Source organism: Podarcis raffonei, chromosome 12 (assembly GCF_027172205.1).
Source record: "Podarcis raffonei isolate rPodRaf1 chromosome 12, rPodRaf1.pri, whole genome shotgun sequence".
NCBI classification, from domain to species: domain Eukaryota; kingdom Metazoa; phylum Chordata; class Lepidosauria; order Squamata; family Lacertidae; genus Podarcis; species Podarcis raffonei.
This window is the reverse complement of record NC_070613.1, coordinates 41,724,105-41,743,711: the sequence shown is the minus strand read 5'-3', so window position 1 is coordinate 41,743,711 and position 19,607 is coordinate 41,724,105. Positions and strand designations below refer to the sequence as shown.

Below are 19,607 nucleotides of genomic sequence, written 5' to 3'. Positions count from 1 at the left end.
CATTATTACGGAAGATCCTGGATAATTTCAATGGGGAGACTTATTGCAAACCAGGAAGCTTGTTTCGATAAGGCAAAGAGGCAGCAGTCCACCACAGAGTTAACTCAATAAAACGATGCTTTCTACTTGGATTAACTGACCCAGTTTCCAGACTCCTGCATGGAAAACAAAAGATGAAACTTGGGTATTATACAGAATGGAAAGCAAAGGACAGGGTGTTCCAGCTCACTGAAGGCAGACCCTTTCCCCTCAAGCCTATTGTCTGGTTTCAACAAGTGGCCACTCATTAGATGATGGTGGTGGCCCACAAGGAGGCCTGAGCTGGTTGTAATTTACATCACAAACGACTGCACATGGTATGGTACAATTTGGCAGAGCTGCTGATCTCTACTCCCAGGAAAGAAGAATGCATGGCTGATGATCCTGCTCTCTCAGGGCAAAACGACTCAAGCTGATAGTACAAGTTTCACCAGGGAAGTCTTGGGGATGTAGATGGTCCATACTTCATAAAAAGGAACTTTTAATCAGAATTAAAGAGATCAGAAACAGGCCGTGGAATTTGGCAGATCTTTCTGTTCTCCAGAACGCAAGCATACCTATCTTCTTCAGAACACTTTCACAGGAATAATATCCCAGTTGCAGAAGGCCGCCCCCCTTGAGATTTGGCTGGCACCAGGGCTTTTATCCCCCAGCCAGAACTCAGTTCCAGCACCTCTCAGATGGGCACCACTGCCATTCTAAGAGAACGATGGAGGTGTTCATGGTGAATTCCTGCACCTCTTTTTCTACAAAAAAAGCACGGACTGGCACAAAGGTGACTCATCTTTCACCAGCAGCTAAAGACCATCCTCCTCCATGCATTCTAGGAATGCAGGTATATGGCCTGCACAATGTTATAGAGATCAGTGTCCGCATTTAAGCACAACTGATTATTCCCTTTGTTTTAACAGCACTGTATTTCGTGCCTTTACACTGTTGTTACACGTCGTTAATTCATTTATGATGAATGGAAGGGTATAAAGTCTAAGCATAACAACAACTAATAATAGTGCTGTCACCGAAAGAAGTGAAGCAACACCCTTTTCTGTAATTTTTCATTTCTAAAAAAGAGAGAGACCATATTATTCACTCCATGTTATGTACTGCAGAGTAACTATAACTTCAGCTCAATTTCAAATCAGTATTCCGTATTGCTACTGAACATAACTTTATAATAGTTAATGAATAAAGGTCATTTGCCTTCAATAGAAGTCAGTTTGATGTTTTAATGCGAAAGTGTACCCACTGTTCACTGCGCACACCAGCTGACACACAAATCAGACATGCACGATCACATTTGTGTACCATTATTTGTTTTAAAAATATGGTGTGGGGGCTATGGTATTTTTTATGAAATGTAAAGATACAGAAATATGACACTACATTCAAGGCTGCAATTCTGATCTCACTGAGTCCAATACAACTTACATCTGAGCAGGCATGATGAGGATTGCTCACTGTAAACATATAAACTAGTCTGGGTCTTCAGAGAGCTGTGGGGTGAGGTGTAGAGTAGACTGTCAGACTAAGGTAAAGGGACCCCTGACCATTAGGTCCAGTCGTGACCGACTCTGGGGTTGCGGCACTCATCTCGCTTTATTGGCCGAGGGAGCTGGCGTACAATTTCCAGGTCATGTGGCCAGCATGACTAAGCTGCTTCTGGCGAACCAGAGCAGTGCATGGAAACGCCGTTTACCTTCCCGCCGGAGCGGTACCTATTTATCTACTTGCACTTTGACGTGCTTTCGAACTGCTAGGTGGGCAGGAGCAGGGACCAAGCAACAGGAGCTCACCCCGTCGCGGGGATTCGAACCGCCAACCTTCTGATCGGCAAGTCCTAGGTTCTGTGGTTTAACCCACAGCGCCACCCGCGTCCCCGACTGTCAGACTAGACGTGAGCAAAACTAGGTTCAAATCCCCACTGAATCATCAGGCATACTGAATGATCTTGGGCCAATTACCAAATCTCACCCTAACCTACCTCACTGGGTTGTTGTTAGAATGGAATGGGAGGCAACTACTATGAACTCAGAGCACAAAAATGTAATACCAATTGCCTTAGCAGTGTTTAACAATTTCCAGTCTCCACACAGTCATTTGACATCTGCAAAAGGAAAACCTTTTGCAGTCCCACTATCTGATTTCTGGGAACAGAAAGGTAGCCGTGTTGGTCTGCCATAGTTAAAACAAAAAAATTTTTTTCATCTGAAGAAGTGTGCATGCACACGAAAGCTCATACCAAGAACTAACTTAGTTGGTCTTTAAGGTGCTACTGGAAGGAAAAAAAATTTTTGTTTTGATTTCTGGGATTCCATGATAATGCTTTTGTTTATTTTTAGACCTTATAAGTGGAACAGTAGAAGGGGAAGGGGGGAAAATAGAATATGGTTGTCTTCATTCTAACTTCAGTGCTGGGAAATAGACTATTTGTGCAAATGCATGACATTCACTGCATAGTTAGCATGCTCAGTACGGAGGCAAATGGTGCAACTCTTGCTTTTGCACACCATTCCACATGTTTTGGAGTCCCATGAAGCACTTACCTAGTCAATATGCATTATTTGTCCAGGCTGTCATTTTAATACAACCCTAATGATTATTCCTCCCTCTGCTTTGAACTTGGATATACAAACTCAACAGGAACACTTGTAATTCCATCCTTAAGACTTCCCCATCTGTGCAGAGTTCAGTATCTAAATTATTTACTTTTACTGTATAACAAATAAATACAGATTTGGCTTTAAAAGAGCAGTGAGAAAACTCAAGTAATTGATTTTTTTTTTTTGCACCTTTGGCGTCCCCCATCCCACACAGTTAGGCTACAGTTCTGCACCCCAATGAAACTACTAGCTAAAGTGCTGGGCTTGGGCCAATTAAGGCTGCAATTCTAACTTACCTGAAGGTGCCCCCATTTAATTCAATAGGACTTGAATAAGCCTAGCTAGCATTGCCCTGTAAGTGGTTGTGGACTTTTCTCAAGTTCAATTTTCCGTCTGCAAAATGGAAATAGTAGGAACCTACCCTGCAAGGTTGCCAACAGAATGAATAACAACTGTAAACAGGTTGCGGGTTGCAAGTGATGTGTGCATGATCTCTACAGCCAGCAAAGCTAAGTCTCTTGGCAGTCTTAGTTTGTATCCATGTATTTTAGAAATCATTAATTACTGGTTTCATTGGCTTAATAATTATTCAGATCTACTTTCTAGATTTACTGGTCTCATGAAAAAATATTGATAGCCCATTACTAAAAAAATTAGTAACCCAAAATTACGAATTAAGAATATGCATGTTGGACCCTAATTACATTTGTTAAGCTAACTCACTGGATGAAAAGGGGGGGCGGATAGAAAGGCTGTAAAGAAGCATAGCTCAGATAAATTCTTAAAATATTACAGTAAAGACCCTGTTCTAGGAGCAATGAATTAGACAAAAGTAATGACTAATTAGAATTGAAGTTTTTATTGTGAGTTAATTTGATGCAAAGTTTTTCAAATTAAATGGTTGCAGGAAGTAAGGATCATTATTTTTAATGAAGATTTACAATAAGAATTCTAAATGGATATGTGTGATTAAGAAGAAATGATTGTAATTTAGTAGTTTTGTAATAGAGAAATGGGACGAAAATAAATATCTAAGTCTGAAACAGAAATTTAGAAAGAAAGAAGCATCTTGGCAGTGCCCTTTCAATGCAAAACCTGGATCAAGACAACATTCAGGGAGAAATTTCCAGTGAACATTACCCAACTTTTGGAATTCACTTCCATCCAGAGGCTGTAAAAACTTTGAGGTTAGATGCACAGTAACATTTGGGGGAAGAAGCAAACATTTTGTAACTTGGACTGAGCTAGGGATGAGAAGTACTTAGAATCACAGAATTTGTAGAGTTGGAACGGACCACGGGGGTCATCTAGTCCAACCCCCTGCAATGAGGGATTATTTTGCCCAACATGGGGCTCAAACCTATGATCCTGAGATCAAGAGTCTCATGCTCTATCAATTGAGCTAGCCCAGCTGTCAGTCCACTGGCTTCAAAAAAGTATTTTAGGGGCTTCCGGTTCCGCTCCACCTTAATGGAGGCAGCCCCCACGACAGTGGGAGATTGTAGGCCAAGAGAAAACAAGGGTGACTGAGGGTTTATCATCCTTGCAAATTCCTTCCAGGGACGGGGGGGAATGGGCTTCAATTGCAGTTCATCTTGGTACCTGGTTCTTGCTCCAGCATGGATTGGGGGGGGCAGGGAGGCGCTGAGTACAAAAGCACTGAGTACAAAAGCCTGGCGAAAACCCTCCAACGCCGCCATTAAGAAGCGTAATTAATTAATTAGAGTGTAATTGGACTAAAGTACAGAACTTTAAGGTTTGGAATTTGAGAGGAGACTTCATTTGGTGCAAAAGATAGTGGGGGGGAGCCTACAATTTCTTTATTTAAAGTTTTCTTATCTACATTTATGATTTGGCAACCCTCCTCTGAATGTTAGTTCAAATTATATTTGTACAAGTGAAGATGGAAGAAATTGGATTATAAATATGGAATATAACATCAAATGGAACTGTGTGTAAAAAAAAAATGGAAAAGGGGAGGGAAGCTCTTTTTTGCAAAAGGTTTACGATGGGAACTTGGAGCTGACTCTTCCGCTTCCTTTATTATCTACGAACTGAATAACACTAAGCGAACTGACTAACACTAAGAGAACATGGATTTTAATTTAATTGGAAGGATAATTCCTTATATATCTTCAGTTGGAAGGAAGGATGAAAGAAGTCTGTGAACTGCCAAGGAACTGATAAGGTTCCTTACTGAGTCATCTGCAGTTCGACAGACCGCTCCTCTTCCCAGGTTGAGAGGTAAAATGGTGACAACAGGTAATATCTACTGGGACAGAGTGACTTTTGCAGCTGTTGTTAAAAGTTCTTGGTGAAAAACAACAAAGCATGGGGCAGAGCAATGGAGAAATTTCAGGAACAACAATGGGATATCAGCTCCGCCCAAAGCACGACGGATAACAGCAACAACCGGGGAAAGAAAGACATAACATCTTACAAGGAGGATCATCTTACAGGATCTTGCATAACATCTTATAGGAAGAAACACCATGGACAGAATATTTGCCACACACAGGAAGAACAAGGACATAATTTGAGTTCCTCACTTGAAGTTTTATAAATCATTTAATGTGTCAACACGAATAGAAGTTATTAATATTGCAGTTGTTGTAAGAGGAATTATGATTATGACCAGAATGTAATTGAAAGTAATAAGATTTTGGAACACAGAAATAAAGAAAATCATCAAATCTAGCATGCGGGGCCCCACTTTAACTAAATTATATAATTTGGTACTTGGATGACTGGTATTAATAACTGTATTATAAATTGATATTGTTATAATGAGGTTAATATCTGACTGAAATTGAAAACTAATAAAATTTTATTTAAAAAAAGCATTTTAGATCCTTTATAAACTAAACAGAGTTCATATGTTTCTTATTTTACTTGCCCTGCTCCTTTGGAGACAGGCTCAGCTAAAAAGTCCGAATCCATTCAGGTATTAACAGGGAATCCTGGTTAATTAACTTTAACAGGTCTACTCTAGGAAGTACTAACAGAAAAACCCTCAGTCTCATTTCCGCCTGCCCCCCGGTAACTAGGAGACCAAATGCGAATAGAGAAAAGTAATACCCAACTTACTGAAAGCGCCACAAAAATACATTTAGATCGCTTAATATATCATTGGTTCCTAAAGGGTATCCCTGAGGAAGAGTCACTCTAAATCATTTAGCAAAACTTGAAGCAGATCACTCCACTCATTAAAGCTGTTGAAGCAGTTGGGGGGGGGGGGAGACGGTCCTGCAAGCAGCTCACTTCCCCAGAGAGAATATAAGCGTTCAGATTATCTTTGAACTCCAGAACTACCCTGAGAAAACCTCAAATTCTTAAAAGAAGCATGCAGTACAGAGAAGCTCCTTGAAGTTGTATTGAGTTTTCCAACGAGTTTTTCTATTAACATTTTATTTGCTTGGAGCAGTGGTTAAGAAATGAAGTAAAGAGGGAAAAGTAGGTCAGTGTGCTTCTCTTTGCATGTCTTCCTGACGCCATTAAAAGTGCCTGTCAGATGACTAGCCAAGCCTGTAATCCACAGTAAAAGCATGTTTGCATTCAACTGCACTTTCTGCCAGGGGACACGCAGAATCCCATTTAGCTCCAACTCCCAAATTTAGGCATGTGTCTCGAAAACGCAAAGAATCTCTTCACTGTGGATATATCCAAGCCAAGTCTGCAATGTGCCTGCAATAGGCAACCCGTTACAGATTTGGGACAGCTAGAATCCTAGAGATAATGAAACATTTTCCCAGCCTTTGGCATTGCCTGTAGGATCAAACAGTACAGCTTTTAAAAGTCAGTTTCGGAATCTTCACTAATAGACTTTTCACTAGAACGAAAATACCTTGGGGGGGGGGAACCTATGCTATTTTTCTGCGACACACACAAATGATTCGACTGGAAAGGGGTGGGATAAGAGGAGAAATAAGATAACAGTTTGAACCCCATAATCTAGAATCTCTCCCAAACCTGTGCCAAAGTTTTGCAGGGTTTTTTGCAGCGAAAAACCCGCGTTTTGCAGTGCCCCACAAACCAAGTAATTGATACATCAAACATGGGGTTTGTACTTAATCCAAAAATTTGGGATCCTCTAGTTAATGGGACTGAAACATTTCACTGCAGAGATCCCTGTAAGTTTTCTCCTGTTACCTGCAGCAATCCTATACATACATACCTGGGAGTAAGCCCCCCTGAACTCAGTGGGTCTTGCCATAGATATACACACATAGACCATTCTTCTAAAATTCTAAATATAGGTTTTATAATTCACTTATAACAGGTATTTTTAAGAGTTGCCTTTCCACTGCTCGCATTCTACTTCCCGTTTTGTTTGTTTCCACCTAAGCAACACATACCCAGGTTTTGTATTGAATATGGAACATTTCAGAGGAAAGAACTGCCAAACGAGATCTAAAAAAAGCAGTTCAAGAGAGTGAAGACACTACAATCGGATGTTATTTTTAGAGCCAAGCCGTAAGGTTAGCATCTTGGCATGAAGCCAAAGGAGCTGAAACATGGCAGAGAGCCACCGCAGTAAGCTGGCTTGTCAAGATCGCAGCTTTCGATAATCCGCTCCACATAAATATGTACGCCGTACCGTTACTGAAATAAGCACAATCACTTATTTATGTAAGATGTATAAATGCACATTGCCCTCAAAAGGTGGTGTTCAAATTTCTGTAGAAAATCCCCCAACCATCAGATTTAAAATTATACCTCAAAATTATCAGTAGCAATCAATACATAGCTATTAATAATACAGTGGTACCTCGGGTTACATATGCTTCAGGTTACATACGCTTCACAGACTCCGCTAACCCAGAAATACTACCTCGGGTTAAGAACTTTGTTTCAGGATGAGAACAGAAATCGTGCTCTGGCAGCGCGGCAGCAGCAGGAGGCCCCATTAGCTAAAGTGGTGCTTCAGGTTAAGAACAGTTTCAGGTTAAGAACGGACCTCCGGAACAAATTAAGTACTTAACCTGAGGTACCACTGTAGTGTAGCCAGAATGCCTTAAACAGTTCTCTAAAACCAACAATTATGGAGCTATACACATTTCTTAAGAGGAAAGGAATTTCATGAACACAAGGCGAACACCATGAAAATTGTTCCTGGTATTTCTCATTGATAAGCTAGAAAGCAGGTCCTCAAAACAGGTCATATTGCCACAGGTAGGCCTTCAGATAACCTGGTCCCAAACCAGTTAGGGCTATAAACACCAAAACCAAACCTTTAAATTGCATCCAGAAACAAACTGGCAGCCCGTGTAACCAGTACAGAATCTGTGCAATGTGGTCCTGTCACCAGGAACCCACAAGTGTTCTTGCTGATGTTTCCAGACAGTCTCCAAAGGCAGACCCATGTAGAGTGCATTGCAGTAACCCAGCGCATTCTGAATGAAACCAGAACACATGTCACTGAAAAAGTCTGCATGCAAAGCACTGAGCTGCACCTCTTTCTCTAAAAAATATTAAATGTGGACCTTCCTATTGCTTAGTCAAACTGAAGCAACAACATATGACCTGGAAGAAAACGAGAGCTGGGATGGTAGTGTGACCATTCTTGGAATTTAATAGTAATAGAAGTGGAACTGATGATGATGGTTATATTTATTCAGATCCCATTTTCCCCAGACCAGAACTCAAGGTGGCTTACAGTTAAAAATAGAAAAACACAGGCAAAATAGGGAGGAAGCTAAAAACAAAAAAGACAATCCTTAAAAAGTAATTAAACACAATATATAAAAAGATCTACTAAAAATACAGATTAAAACAACAATAAAAGCACACAGCACTAGCCCGCTCCTTAAAAATATATAGCTTAACCAAAATGTAGGAGGGCTGGCAAGGAAAGAAGGATTTCCAAATGAAAAGCAAACCAGACAAGAAGTGGGCATAATTTTGTCAAAAACGGATGCTGCAGCAGAAGAGCAGAGAAAGGCTCACCACAGATGTTATACCTCAGAGAATAAGGCTTAGCGCAACTTCCAGCTGAGGACATGTAATCAATCTTTGTACGAGCTTATTAGTTGCATCTCCCTTATGTTACTCTACCCCAACAAAGAAAACGAAATGGCACACACAAAATGGGAGGCATCAGTAGGATGATTCAACTAAAAAGCGCTAAAGCTCATGTTTCTGCTACGATGGATCTCACGGCTGTGTGTTGGAAATGAAAAATCAATGTCAGAAACTAAAAATAATTCCATTCCCCTGCCCCACAAAGCCTGGAAAACTGAAAGGAGCTATTCCAGAACTAACCTAACCCCCTTCTCTCAGTAGCAATCATATATTTTTCATCCTCTTTCAGAATCCTCAAATACTCACTCCACTAGAGTACTTGAGTGGATCCACGTGCCACTAGGACAAACACCCTGCTCCCCACACTCTGGACTGTGCAGCAGTAATTCAGAAACATCGCTCCTTCCGTCTTGATTCTGCTATCTGCTATCCTGTTTCCCTGAGCGTTAAGATTTGTCTCTGGGTTTCCTCCCCTCCCCCCTTTTCCCAATTTTATTCTTTAGCAATTCTGAAAAGATGCCAGTCACAAGGCTCGGCAGGAGGGGGAAATACCATTTTCTACACTTGCCCACTTCTGAACATAGCCCCATTGAGTTCAAGAGGATTTACTGTTGGTAAGCAGTACCAAGCAGTACCATTTGAAGGAGCGTCTCCACCCCCATCGTTCTACCCGGACACTGAGGTCCAGCACCGAGGGCCTTCTGGCGGTTCCCTCACTGCGAGAAGCCAAGTTACAGGGAACCAGGCAGAGGGCCTTCTCAGTAGTGGCGCCCTCCCTGCGGAACGCCCTCCCACCAGATGTCAAAGAGAACAACTACCACCAGACTTTTAGAAGACATCTGAAGGCAGCCCTGTTTAGGGAAGCTTTTAATGTTTGATGTATTACAGTATTTTATTATTTTTTGGGAAGCCGCCCAGAGTGGCTGGGGAAGCCCAGCCAGATGAGCGGGGTATAAATAAATTATTATTATTATTATTATTATTATTATTATTATTATTATTATTATTATTATTTAGCATGTTCAGGATTGCAGCCTTAATGTGGGGTTTATGTTGCTGTCATAATGGGCTCAATCTCCCACCATTCCCACCCCCTAAAATATATATATATATATATATGCAGAGAGATGTATCAGAGTGGTACCCCATCAGATGTATGCAATGCCCTCTTGCCCCTTGACAAGCCCCTCCTACAGTGCTCCTATGGCTTCAAGTGCACTGCAACACTTCTAGCCATTCACAGTGGAAGAAGGTCCTCTTCTACATCTACAGGCCTTCTTCTGCATGGGGTGATCAGGTGGAGGACAGCAGAGTTGCGTTTTCCTTCCCAGAGTACGATCTGAAGGCATGTGATGACCCTTCCTTTGTTGAAAGCTCAATAGGTCCGGGTACACTCAGTCCCTGGGAAATGGTGTGCATGCCACATTGAGCCCCATTACGATGTGGGGGAAAGGTGGAATATAAACACAAGAAAATAAATAAATAAACAAACCACATGGGGTGCAGCTACCCCGGCAACTGAGTAAGGCGCTCAAACCCCTTTGGTTGTTTCTTTCGGCAGGATTATTCAATTGTCTAGAATGCTTTTCTGAAACCAAACGGGTTGCAAATGAACTTGCAAGCTATTAGTTCACTGAAGATGGCACGGGAGGGAAAGATCATTAGATGAGTTTGGTGCCGTTGTTGCTATTACATAACCATCTCAGCAGAACATGGGTTTCATTTTGGTATTAATAATTTACTGGCGTCGTTGCTTTGAAACCTTAAAACTGGCAGATGGAAGGCAAAGCGAAACTGGGAAGATGAGAGAGAGAGAGAGAGAGAGAGAGAGAGAGAGAGAGAGAGAGAGTGTCTTGCAGGTAAGAGAAATAAAGCTACCTGCTTACAGAGGGTTATTAAACACTACCCCTAGAGAAGCAAAGATGTTTAATCACAGGGAAAAAAATACACAGATATATTTCAATTTGGTCTAAACTAGGCCTGGCTGACGTATCAATACAACATCCAGGGCCAATTTGAGGGCCAGAGTGCAATGGTGCCTTCAACCAGCTGTACATCGCAGGTGGGGTTTACTTTCTCCGCTGCCTCCTTCCTCCCTTTGCTGGGCACTGGTAGGAGTTTCACCCTGGGGGGCCGAGGCCAATGCAGCTTGTTCCTCCCTCCACTTTTCAGCACTGCGGTGTTTGGCTGGTCATAACATCGAGATGTTGAAAAGTTGATCTCGCCCAGCCCTAACCTAAACCATGCTTTTATCTATCAACCTTCGAATTATATAGGACAAGTGTCCCTAAACCTGGTGTTACTTTGAACTATAACTTCCATCTGGAGCGTATCTAGAAAAGGTAAAAGGAAAGAAAATGGCCATCCCACCTGAAGGCACACAAGTACAGTCCTGGTGCAATGTGGCTGCCTTTTCTCCTAGCATAATACAGCGCCTGCCTCAATCTGGACTTGAGGACTGGACACTAATCCAAAGAGAAAAATTCAAATCTGCATCTGCCATCAGTCTTGGCTCATTAGCTCTGCAGTGCATTGGGGGGGGGAAACCCCTACAGTAAAAAGGGCCATAAAATCCCTGGATACGTTCAAAGAGAATAATTATTCCGCTACAAATCTCTGAATTAATTGCAGCTCATCATTTACCTATTTGAAAGTAAACCGCTAGTTAGTGAAAGAAACAGGGTTTGCTGTTCTTCACAACCACATTATACTCATGAATACCTTTAAATTCCTATCCATGGCAGGGACTGCGCAAGGAGGCAGGGACAGACGGACGCAGCTGCTTTCCACTGAAACCGACTAAAAGGGCAGCCTCTGGCCGCAAGGCTGCAAATTATCTTCTCCGTAAAACATACAGAGAACCCAAACAGTAATGGATACGCAGGCAACTTCGCACAGCTCTGGTTGGGCGTTCATTCATTCCCTGCCCTTAGGAACAGGCATTTGGGTTGCTATTAACGTTGTCCACCATGATTAACTTGCCCATTGGGGGCTGGTTCAGCAACATAGGCTTGTTTCCCTGCAGAGCCTTGGGAACATCTTCTTGTCCTTTGTTTGTGGCATTCATGTTGTACGGGGAAATGCGCTTGCAGCCAATCAAGCACTTTGTGAACAGAACGGCAGGAAGGGGAGGGAGACGTCATGCGCGCGCGCACACACGCACACGCACACACACACACACACACACAGCCATACAGCTTTCCTAAGGAAATAACCAAAAACAGTGGGCAGTATTTAACTAGGTTTACACAGAGTAGGCCTACTGAAATTTACGGGCCGAACTGAAGTCACGTTCATTAATTTCAATGGGTCTATTATGAGTAAAAGCTAAGTTTGAAACCACTCAATTCATTCAGGAATGCTAGTTTTTTTTAATTGCTAGTTAGGAACACTTTGCGTATGACTAATTTCTCATGCAGGCATGACTTTCATGTTTTTAATATCTTATCTGTGGACTCCTTCAGTGGGTGGGATGTTTTAATCCCGCCTTTTAAAATTAAGATTGTCTTTTAGATATTTGTTTTTCTTTTGCGTAGGTATAAAAAAATTATCATCATCATCATCATCACTTTGAGTTGCCTTGGTAAAAAAAGCAGCCAATTAAATTTAGTAAATAAAAAACGAATAAACAAAAATAACATCACAGTAACCTCGTACTGTGTTTCATACTAATGTTGCATTACCCTTATTTGCACCCAGAAGATATCAATGGCTGCACTTTTATTACTCTGCTTCCCTGCCAACTCTTGTAACTGAAAAATTATCAACTAAATATTTTATGTGGACTCCAAGTTGACACCCACCATCCAAAATTCTGCTACGAGACAGCTAGAGTTCAAAAAGTAATTTATACAGGCAACGGCTGTATTCCTCCCTCTACTACAGCATTGTTTTTCAATGCAGGTGCACGGAATATCTTGTTACACACTCTAGGCATCTTGCTTTTCAGATTCCTTCTGATTCTGGCGCTTGTAAACACAGGACAAGAGTTTAAGACCTGCTTTGCTTTCGCATCTAAGTTTGCAGCGCTGTATTCTAACTGAGGAGTTTCAGGCAATTGAAGAAACACAGATGCTTAAGATTAGTTTAGCGGTGTACATTACAGCCCGGTTAGAAATCTCACCTCTTAAGACTCAAGCACAGAAAAAATATAAACTTAGCAATATGCACCTTGCAATGCACCTTACGATCAAAATGTTCTGTATCTGACCCACTATGAGGTCAGAGGTGGCTTTAGTAGGGTGCGATTGGTGCGGTCACACTGGGTGCCGAGCTGCAGGGGGCGCCAAAACAAAGCTGTAGAATGTGGCATGAGAAGTGGGGCGCTGAATTTTAGTGTCGTACAGGGTGCCACTGGTGAGGTATATAAAAGGTAAAAGCCTGGCTTGAAGGGCTATTGCACTCATGTCCTCCTGCCTGTGGGCTTCTGATGGGCGACTGGCTGACCACTTTCAGAACAGAACGCCTGGCTAGACGGGCCTTTGGTTTGATCCAGCTGAGATTTTCTTATGTTCTGATTGCATTTTCTGACATTCACAAGCTGTGAAAGGCTGCAACATGTCCTCTGCCCCTAATAGGACTGCTCCTTTTCAGGGTTGCAGCTAGACAATGCCAGGATGTTTAAGTCGCTCCACACTGTCTGTCAATTCACTGTTTTCCTTTTCCATCTGACGTGCAACATTTCACGGCTCTTAGAAGTTATTGTATATACTCAATCTTCATTGGGCAGAGGAGCCCACCACAATTTTTAAGCATTTTTTTGGGGGGGGCTTTGGCACTTCTGCATATCTTGGAAATCATGCAAGAATGCTGATATCTCCCCTCTTTTCCTCCCCTCCCACCTCAGAGGCCCTTTTCTGACTCTAATTCAGTTGGAATTAAGAAAAGGCCATCTCACTGTATTCTCTCAACTTTATTTCATGGCACCGTCAAAGGTTATTTGGACAAACATTTCATGACTCTCTTCATAGGAGCCAACTCCTAGGGGCCGTGGGGGTTTCAGTCCCCACAATAAAATATTTGAGGGGGCCAGGCCCCCACAAAACTGATTGGCATTCCCATTCAAATGGTGTATGCACACAGCATCATGTGATTGATTATGCGGGACAGGGCTTACCTGCCCCCCCTGCAATATTTTATTTAAGTTGGCACCGCTGACTCTCTCCATCCCACCTCTTGTCCTGACACTTGTACACCAGTATTTATTTTTACTTCTGACTCTTCATATGTCTGCTTGCTCGCTGGTCTTTGCTAACAGGCATCTCCTTCTATTCTAATTTTGCATGGGCTCAAGTTATTTCATAATTTGAGAGCTCTTTTTTTAAGCTTCTCTTCAATCTGCATGTTTATTATCAACATATTTCTCTCTCACAGATGAACCTGTAACATTCAGCTTCCGGATTGTGTGTGTGTGTGCGCACACAAAGAAATATGTTTTTCTTACAAGCTCATCTACAGAAAAAAAACATATACCAGGCTGCTTGGTCATAATGCAAATGCTAAGCTGGATGTACAGGATGCAGTCCCCACAAACAGTGAGGTGTGTGAGACTTGCACATGATTCATTCATGCGGGCTTCACAACACATGGGAGCCCTACTATGATCCTGCTGTTTGGACTGGGAACAGAGTTGCTGTGTAGTTTTGCAGGGATTCGACACAACCTTTTATGGGTTCCGACAAGGTAAAAAAAAAGGTAAAGGACCCCTAGACGGTTAAAGGCAACTATGGGGTTGTGGCGCTCATCTCGCTTTCAGGCCGAGGGAGCCAGCATTTGTCCACAGACAGCTTTCCAGGTCACGTGGCCGCTTCTAGCGCAACGGAACAGTGACGGAAACCAGAGCGCACAGAAATGCCATTTACCTTCCCGCCACAGCAGTACCTATTTATCTACTTGCACTGGCGTGCTTTTGAACGCTAGTTGGCAAGGAGCTGGGACAGAGCAACGGGAGCTCACCCCATTGCTGGGTTTCAAACCGCCAACCTTCTGATCGGCAAACCTAAGAGACTCAGTGGTTTAGACAAATCCCCATGTAGACATGTGCTATATGATGTTTAAAAAGGCCTTTTCCCCATTTTTTTAAAGGAAGAGATATTCAAAGTAGCATCCACACTAATTTCTGACCCCAATACGTCCGATTAGGAAGGCACATCCCCATGACCACCACTGTAATCCAAATATATAGATATAGATAAGTAAAATGAGACAATTTCTACAAGCAACTCACATTCTTTGGACATTCCCACTTCAAAGCACTTCTGTAGTCTGCAGTACTGGCAGCGGTTCCTAGTGACTTTATTAATAACACAGTTCTTATCTCGGTGACATGTATAAACCATGTTCTTCTGAATGCTCCTGCGGAAAAAACCCTGCAATCAAGCAGAAGGAAAGAAAGGAATGAAATTAAACCTCTCATCATGTTGAAAGTTACTCTGCGAAGTGACTGAAATGCATGCAACACTATGACTAGGTTTGATAACCTTCAAGGCTTTATGAAATATTCAGCATCTAATATGATGACTTCACAACATGGTAAATACCATTTAATCAAAAATAAACAATGCTATTTACCAGTAGGGGGAATGCAGCCCAGTACAAAGAGCAAGGATTCAGAAAATTGAAGAAAAAAAAGAAAAGTTCATATACTGTGTTGGGGGTGGGGGCATTCTGCAAGAGCTTAGTAGAGGAACAACAAAAATCGCCCCCTTCATCAGGAAGATAGCTTGTGGCACAACCCGGGACCTCTGCATTAGTGCTAAACTAAAAGTACATTGCATGAATTTCCATTTTGTTGACGCCTCCAGGTGACCAGTCACTGATTCACATGGTGGCTGCATCCCCTAAGGTTATTTCAATGCCACCTGGCTGAATGTATGAACCAGGGCAAATCTTGTTTGTTTGCTTGCAGACATTTGGATACCAGCAACATAAAGAGGAAGGGGGAAAAAAACATATCATGGTGGTGAACAGAAGAAAACAAACAATAAAGTCACACTCATAAATAAGTACAAAATACATAAGTACAAAGCCCAAAACAAATCACTCCTGAAAGAAAGCCGGGATGAACTGGTGAGTTTTAACCGGGTGCTGAAATGCTAATACTTTAAGTGCCTGCCTTATGTTCATTGGGAGCAAATCCCAAAGGGAAGGTGCCAATACACTCATGTCTGAGTGGACATAAAACGAAGCCTCGAAGTGTACAACTCTATTAAGAGCATCTCTCCTGAGGATCGAAGCGACCAGGCAGAGGTATACAAGGAAAGACATTCCTAGAGATAATCTGGTTGCAAGGCTTTATATGTCAATCACAGAACGTTAACGTTATAACACCCTGGTTAGTTTATTTTTTTGTTTTAAGAAATAGAAAGATCCAGTTCTGAATTCAGCAATAAACTTTGTAAACAATGGAGCCTCTCGACTGGCAAACGAAGCAAGACAGTTGACTGCAATAGGATGCCTGCCTGTATTTAAATTATGGAGCCACACTGTGGCCTTTTACTTTTCATAACGCCACGTATTTTTAAAACCAGAAAGGGGAACTATTTGATCACAGCAAAGATGAAGAGGCAGCTGACAGTTAGTTCAACCGAAGTGCGATGGCTATGGACTAACGAATGGAAGCCATGTGACAGGTCTGAACCCACAGCAAAAATTTCAGAGTGAAATACCTGTTGTGCAAAGCAGTGGAGGCAGGGAGAAGAGATCACATTTTGGGGGGGACATAAACAATGCAACATCATCTCAGTGCTGGCACCTTCTAAGGATCCCAAAATGATTGTTTTCAGGGCTTCACAACTAAGCAAGGTTCAACCCATGCACAATAAATCTATAGCAAGGTATCAAATAAAATTAAATGTGACTTCTCAGGTCTTTCTTAATTCTGAAAGGTTATTGTTATGTACTGAGTTGAATATGATCCAATTTGCAGCAGTCTGATTGGTCCTAGAACAACAGGATTCAGAACGCAGCAGTCTGATTGGTCCACAGAAGCCACCCAATCCAGCTCCAGGTGGAAGTGAATCCGCAACCTGATTGGCCTTTAGGAGAATCCCGGAATTAGCCAATCACGTGGGGCCCATTGTGTAAATAATGTATATAAAAGCAGACATTCTGGGGGTACTTCCATTCCTCCTCACCAATATGAGCTGAATAAAAAGCATGAAATCCACTCTCAACTCCGAGTATATTTCAGTTATCTGATAAAATAATTTCTTCTTGCTCATCTGTGTCTGAATTGAGGATTTAGTCCTTCTGAACAAATACCATGGCTTGAATTCCACGAACCATTTGAGGTTTTCGCCTCCTCCTTCCCACTGAAGCCCTATAAAAGATGCTGCTGAGAGCTGGAGGACCCTCCAGAAAGGTATGCAGTACAAATATGGGGGCTGCAGCTGTGGGTGGGGGTAGATAATTAATGGTAATCGGAGACACCCAACTTGCATGAATGGAAGAGCTTCATATCCAGCAAAGGGGATATTTGGAACTAAGTCCGTGCTGTTGCTGATATTATAGGGAAGTCGGGCAAGAAAACATTTAAAAAAGAAATGAGCCACCCTATCCACAGAACACGGGGAACAAAACCCACTATATAATCATTACAAGAAGGGATACTCGACCCATTTGACTTGCATTTATAGGTCACCTGTTCAACAGTTGTCCTCTTAGGCTACGAGACCCAGGCAACCCTTTTAATTTAATTTAATTACAATTGCTCAATTACAATTGCTCAAGAAGGAAAATGAGAAGGCCCCTCTCACTTACAGGAAGAGGTTGGAGAGGCGAGTACTGATGTCTTCCTGTTCCCCGTGGTTGCAAATTCATGAACAACAGAGACATAAATTTGTCCCTTTGCTTTAAATCAACAAAATTACTTCCATGCAAATATTCCTGTGTACGGAACTGGCAACTGCAGAAAAGGTGACCCACAATATAAAGGTTTCCAAAGACTTAGAAGATCCAAAGCATTTTTATACTGTGTGGTGGGACTTTATCATTTTTATGAATACAACAAACCTCTAGGGCCCTTTGGAGGAAACATGGACTTTTAAAATGTCTCCACTAATGGGCGGCTCCTCACAGCTTCTGATTTTGTTGACAAGGAAATGGATATGTGGCCCCCACGCTGTCATTTCTGATATTTTAAAATTTGCTTTTGTTTGTATTTATATCTTATGTATTGAAAATTAAAAAAGATTGCCTTCTATAAGATAAATTGTGACAAACAAAATCAAACTTATAGTTCAGCACAAAAGAATTAAGGTCTCATCCCATGGTGAGAGCTGGCTCATGCCATGAGGCAAGCTGAGGCAACCGCCTCAGGAGGCAGGATCCATGGGGGCAGGAGATCCCAAAGTAGATCTTTATTCCTCCCTTGTTCTTGATGTAGTTCTTCACTCCCTCCTTCTTTCCTGGTGGGGTGCAGGGCCGCCATTTTGTGACTTGCCATCAGGTGCCAAATGTCTTGGGCCGGCCCTGCCCTTGGTGGGCCTTAGAGGGCAGAAAGCAGGGAGGCCACTAGTAGATGGAGCCACAGCCAATCGGTTAACCTAATGCCAGTTCTCCTCAGAGCAAATCCATTGAAATTAATGGATGTAAGCCAGGTTCAGTAACTTTCAATGGGTAGGACTAGTATTTGACACAACTCAATGTCAGGCAGAGCTAATTTGCTCCCATCCTCTTCTCTATAAGGGCAACACTGAGATGGAGGAAGCTGACAGGCAGAACCGCCTCCTGGACAGGATGTGAGTAAGGCAAGTGACTTAGTCCTGTCCATTATTTTCAGTGGGTCTACTGAGAGTATGGGGGACGCAGGTGGTGCTGTGGGTTAAACCACAGAGCCTAGGACTTGCCGATCAGAAGGTCGGCGGGTCGAATCCCTGTAATGGCGTGAGCTCCCGTTGTTCAGTCCCAGCTCCTGCCCACCTAGCAGTTCTAAAGCATGTCAAAGTGCAAGTAGATAAATAGGTACCGCTCCGGCGGGAAGGTAAACGGCGTTTCCGTGCGCTGCTCTGGTTCGCCAGAAGCAGCTTAGTCATGCTGGCCACATGACCCGGAAACTGTACGCCGGCTCCCTCGGCCAATAAAGCGAGATGAGCGCCGCAACCCCAGAGTCGGCCACGACTGGACCTAATGGTCAGGGGTCCCTTTACCTTACTGAGAGTATGACTAATATTGAATAGAACCCTTTGGATCTCTCACCCACCTCTCCTCTATATTGAGTGAGATACAGTCTAGGTATCTCACTTGACTGTCGGCAGTGAATATGCCATGCTTATCACAACATTAACACCAGGAAGGATTTTCTGACAGAGGTATTAGACGGTAGAACAGACTCCCTCGGGAGGTGGTGGACTCTCCTTCCTTCGAGGTTTTTAAGCGGAGGTTGGATGAACACCTCTCATGAATGCTGCAAGTTTAGATTCCTAAATTGCAGGGGGTTGGACTAGATGACCCTCGGGTTCCCTTCCAACTCTACGATGCTATGAGCTGAAGTTGCCAGCCGGCAAGCAGGAAGGAAAAGCACACAAACAAGGGATAGGTGCCAGGAGAAAGGAAAGGAATGGTGGGGAAACACCATACAACTAAGCAGAAGTAAAAATGTGCAGAAGAATTTCGCTTGGCCTCTGCCGCTCAGTTCCCCTTGGCTTAATTCCAAGCAAGGGAATGTGACAGCCCTTATTTATTTTATTTCTTGAATTTATGTCCCACTTCCCCTGCCCCCCAGGAGCTCAAGGAGGCATACATGGTGTTCACCCTCCTCATTTAATCCCCAACATAACCCTGTGAAGTGGGTTAGGCTGAGGGGCAGTCAATGGCTCTTACCACTATTTGGAAAGCCCACTGTTGATGAGAGGGTATCTCATTAAAGCATCCCACGACATGGGAAAAGCAATCTCTCTTTTTAGAAAATGACCTTTGATTGGAAATCTGAATACAAGATAAGCAATT

At 42.6% G+C, this 19,607-nt stretch overlaps 1 protein-coding gene across 7 annotated transcripts in view; it reads right to left on the bottom strand.

Moving 5' to 3' along the window:
• RARB (retinoic acid receptor beta) overlaps positions 1-19,607 on the bottom strand; it is a 347,370-nt gene that overhangs the window by 30,330 nt on the left and 297,433 nt on the right. For all 7 annotated transcript variants that reach the window (XM_053410538.1, XM_053410536.1, XM_053410537.1 and 4 more), the window contains one exon: positions 14,887-15,028. In XM_053410538.1, the coding sequence (XP_053266513.1) occupies positions 14,887-15,028 (142 nt within the window). The remainder of the gene's footprint in view (positions 1-14,886; positions 15,029-19,607) is intronic.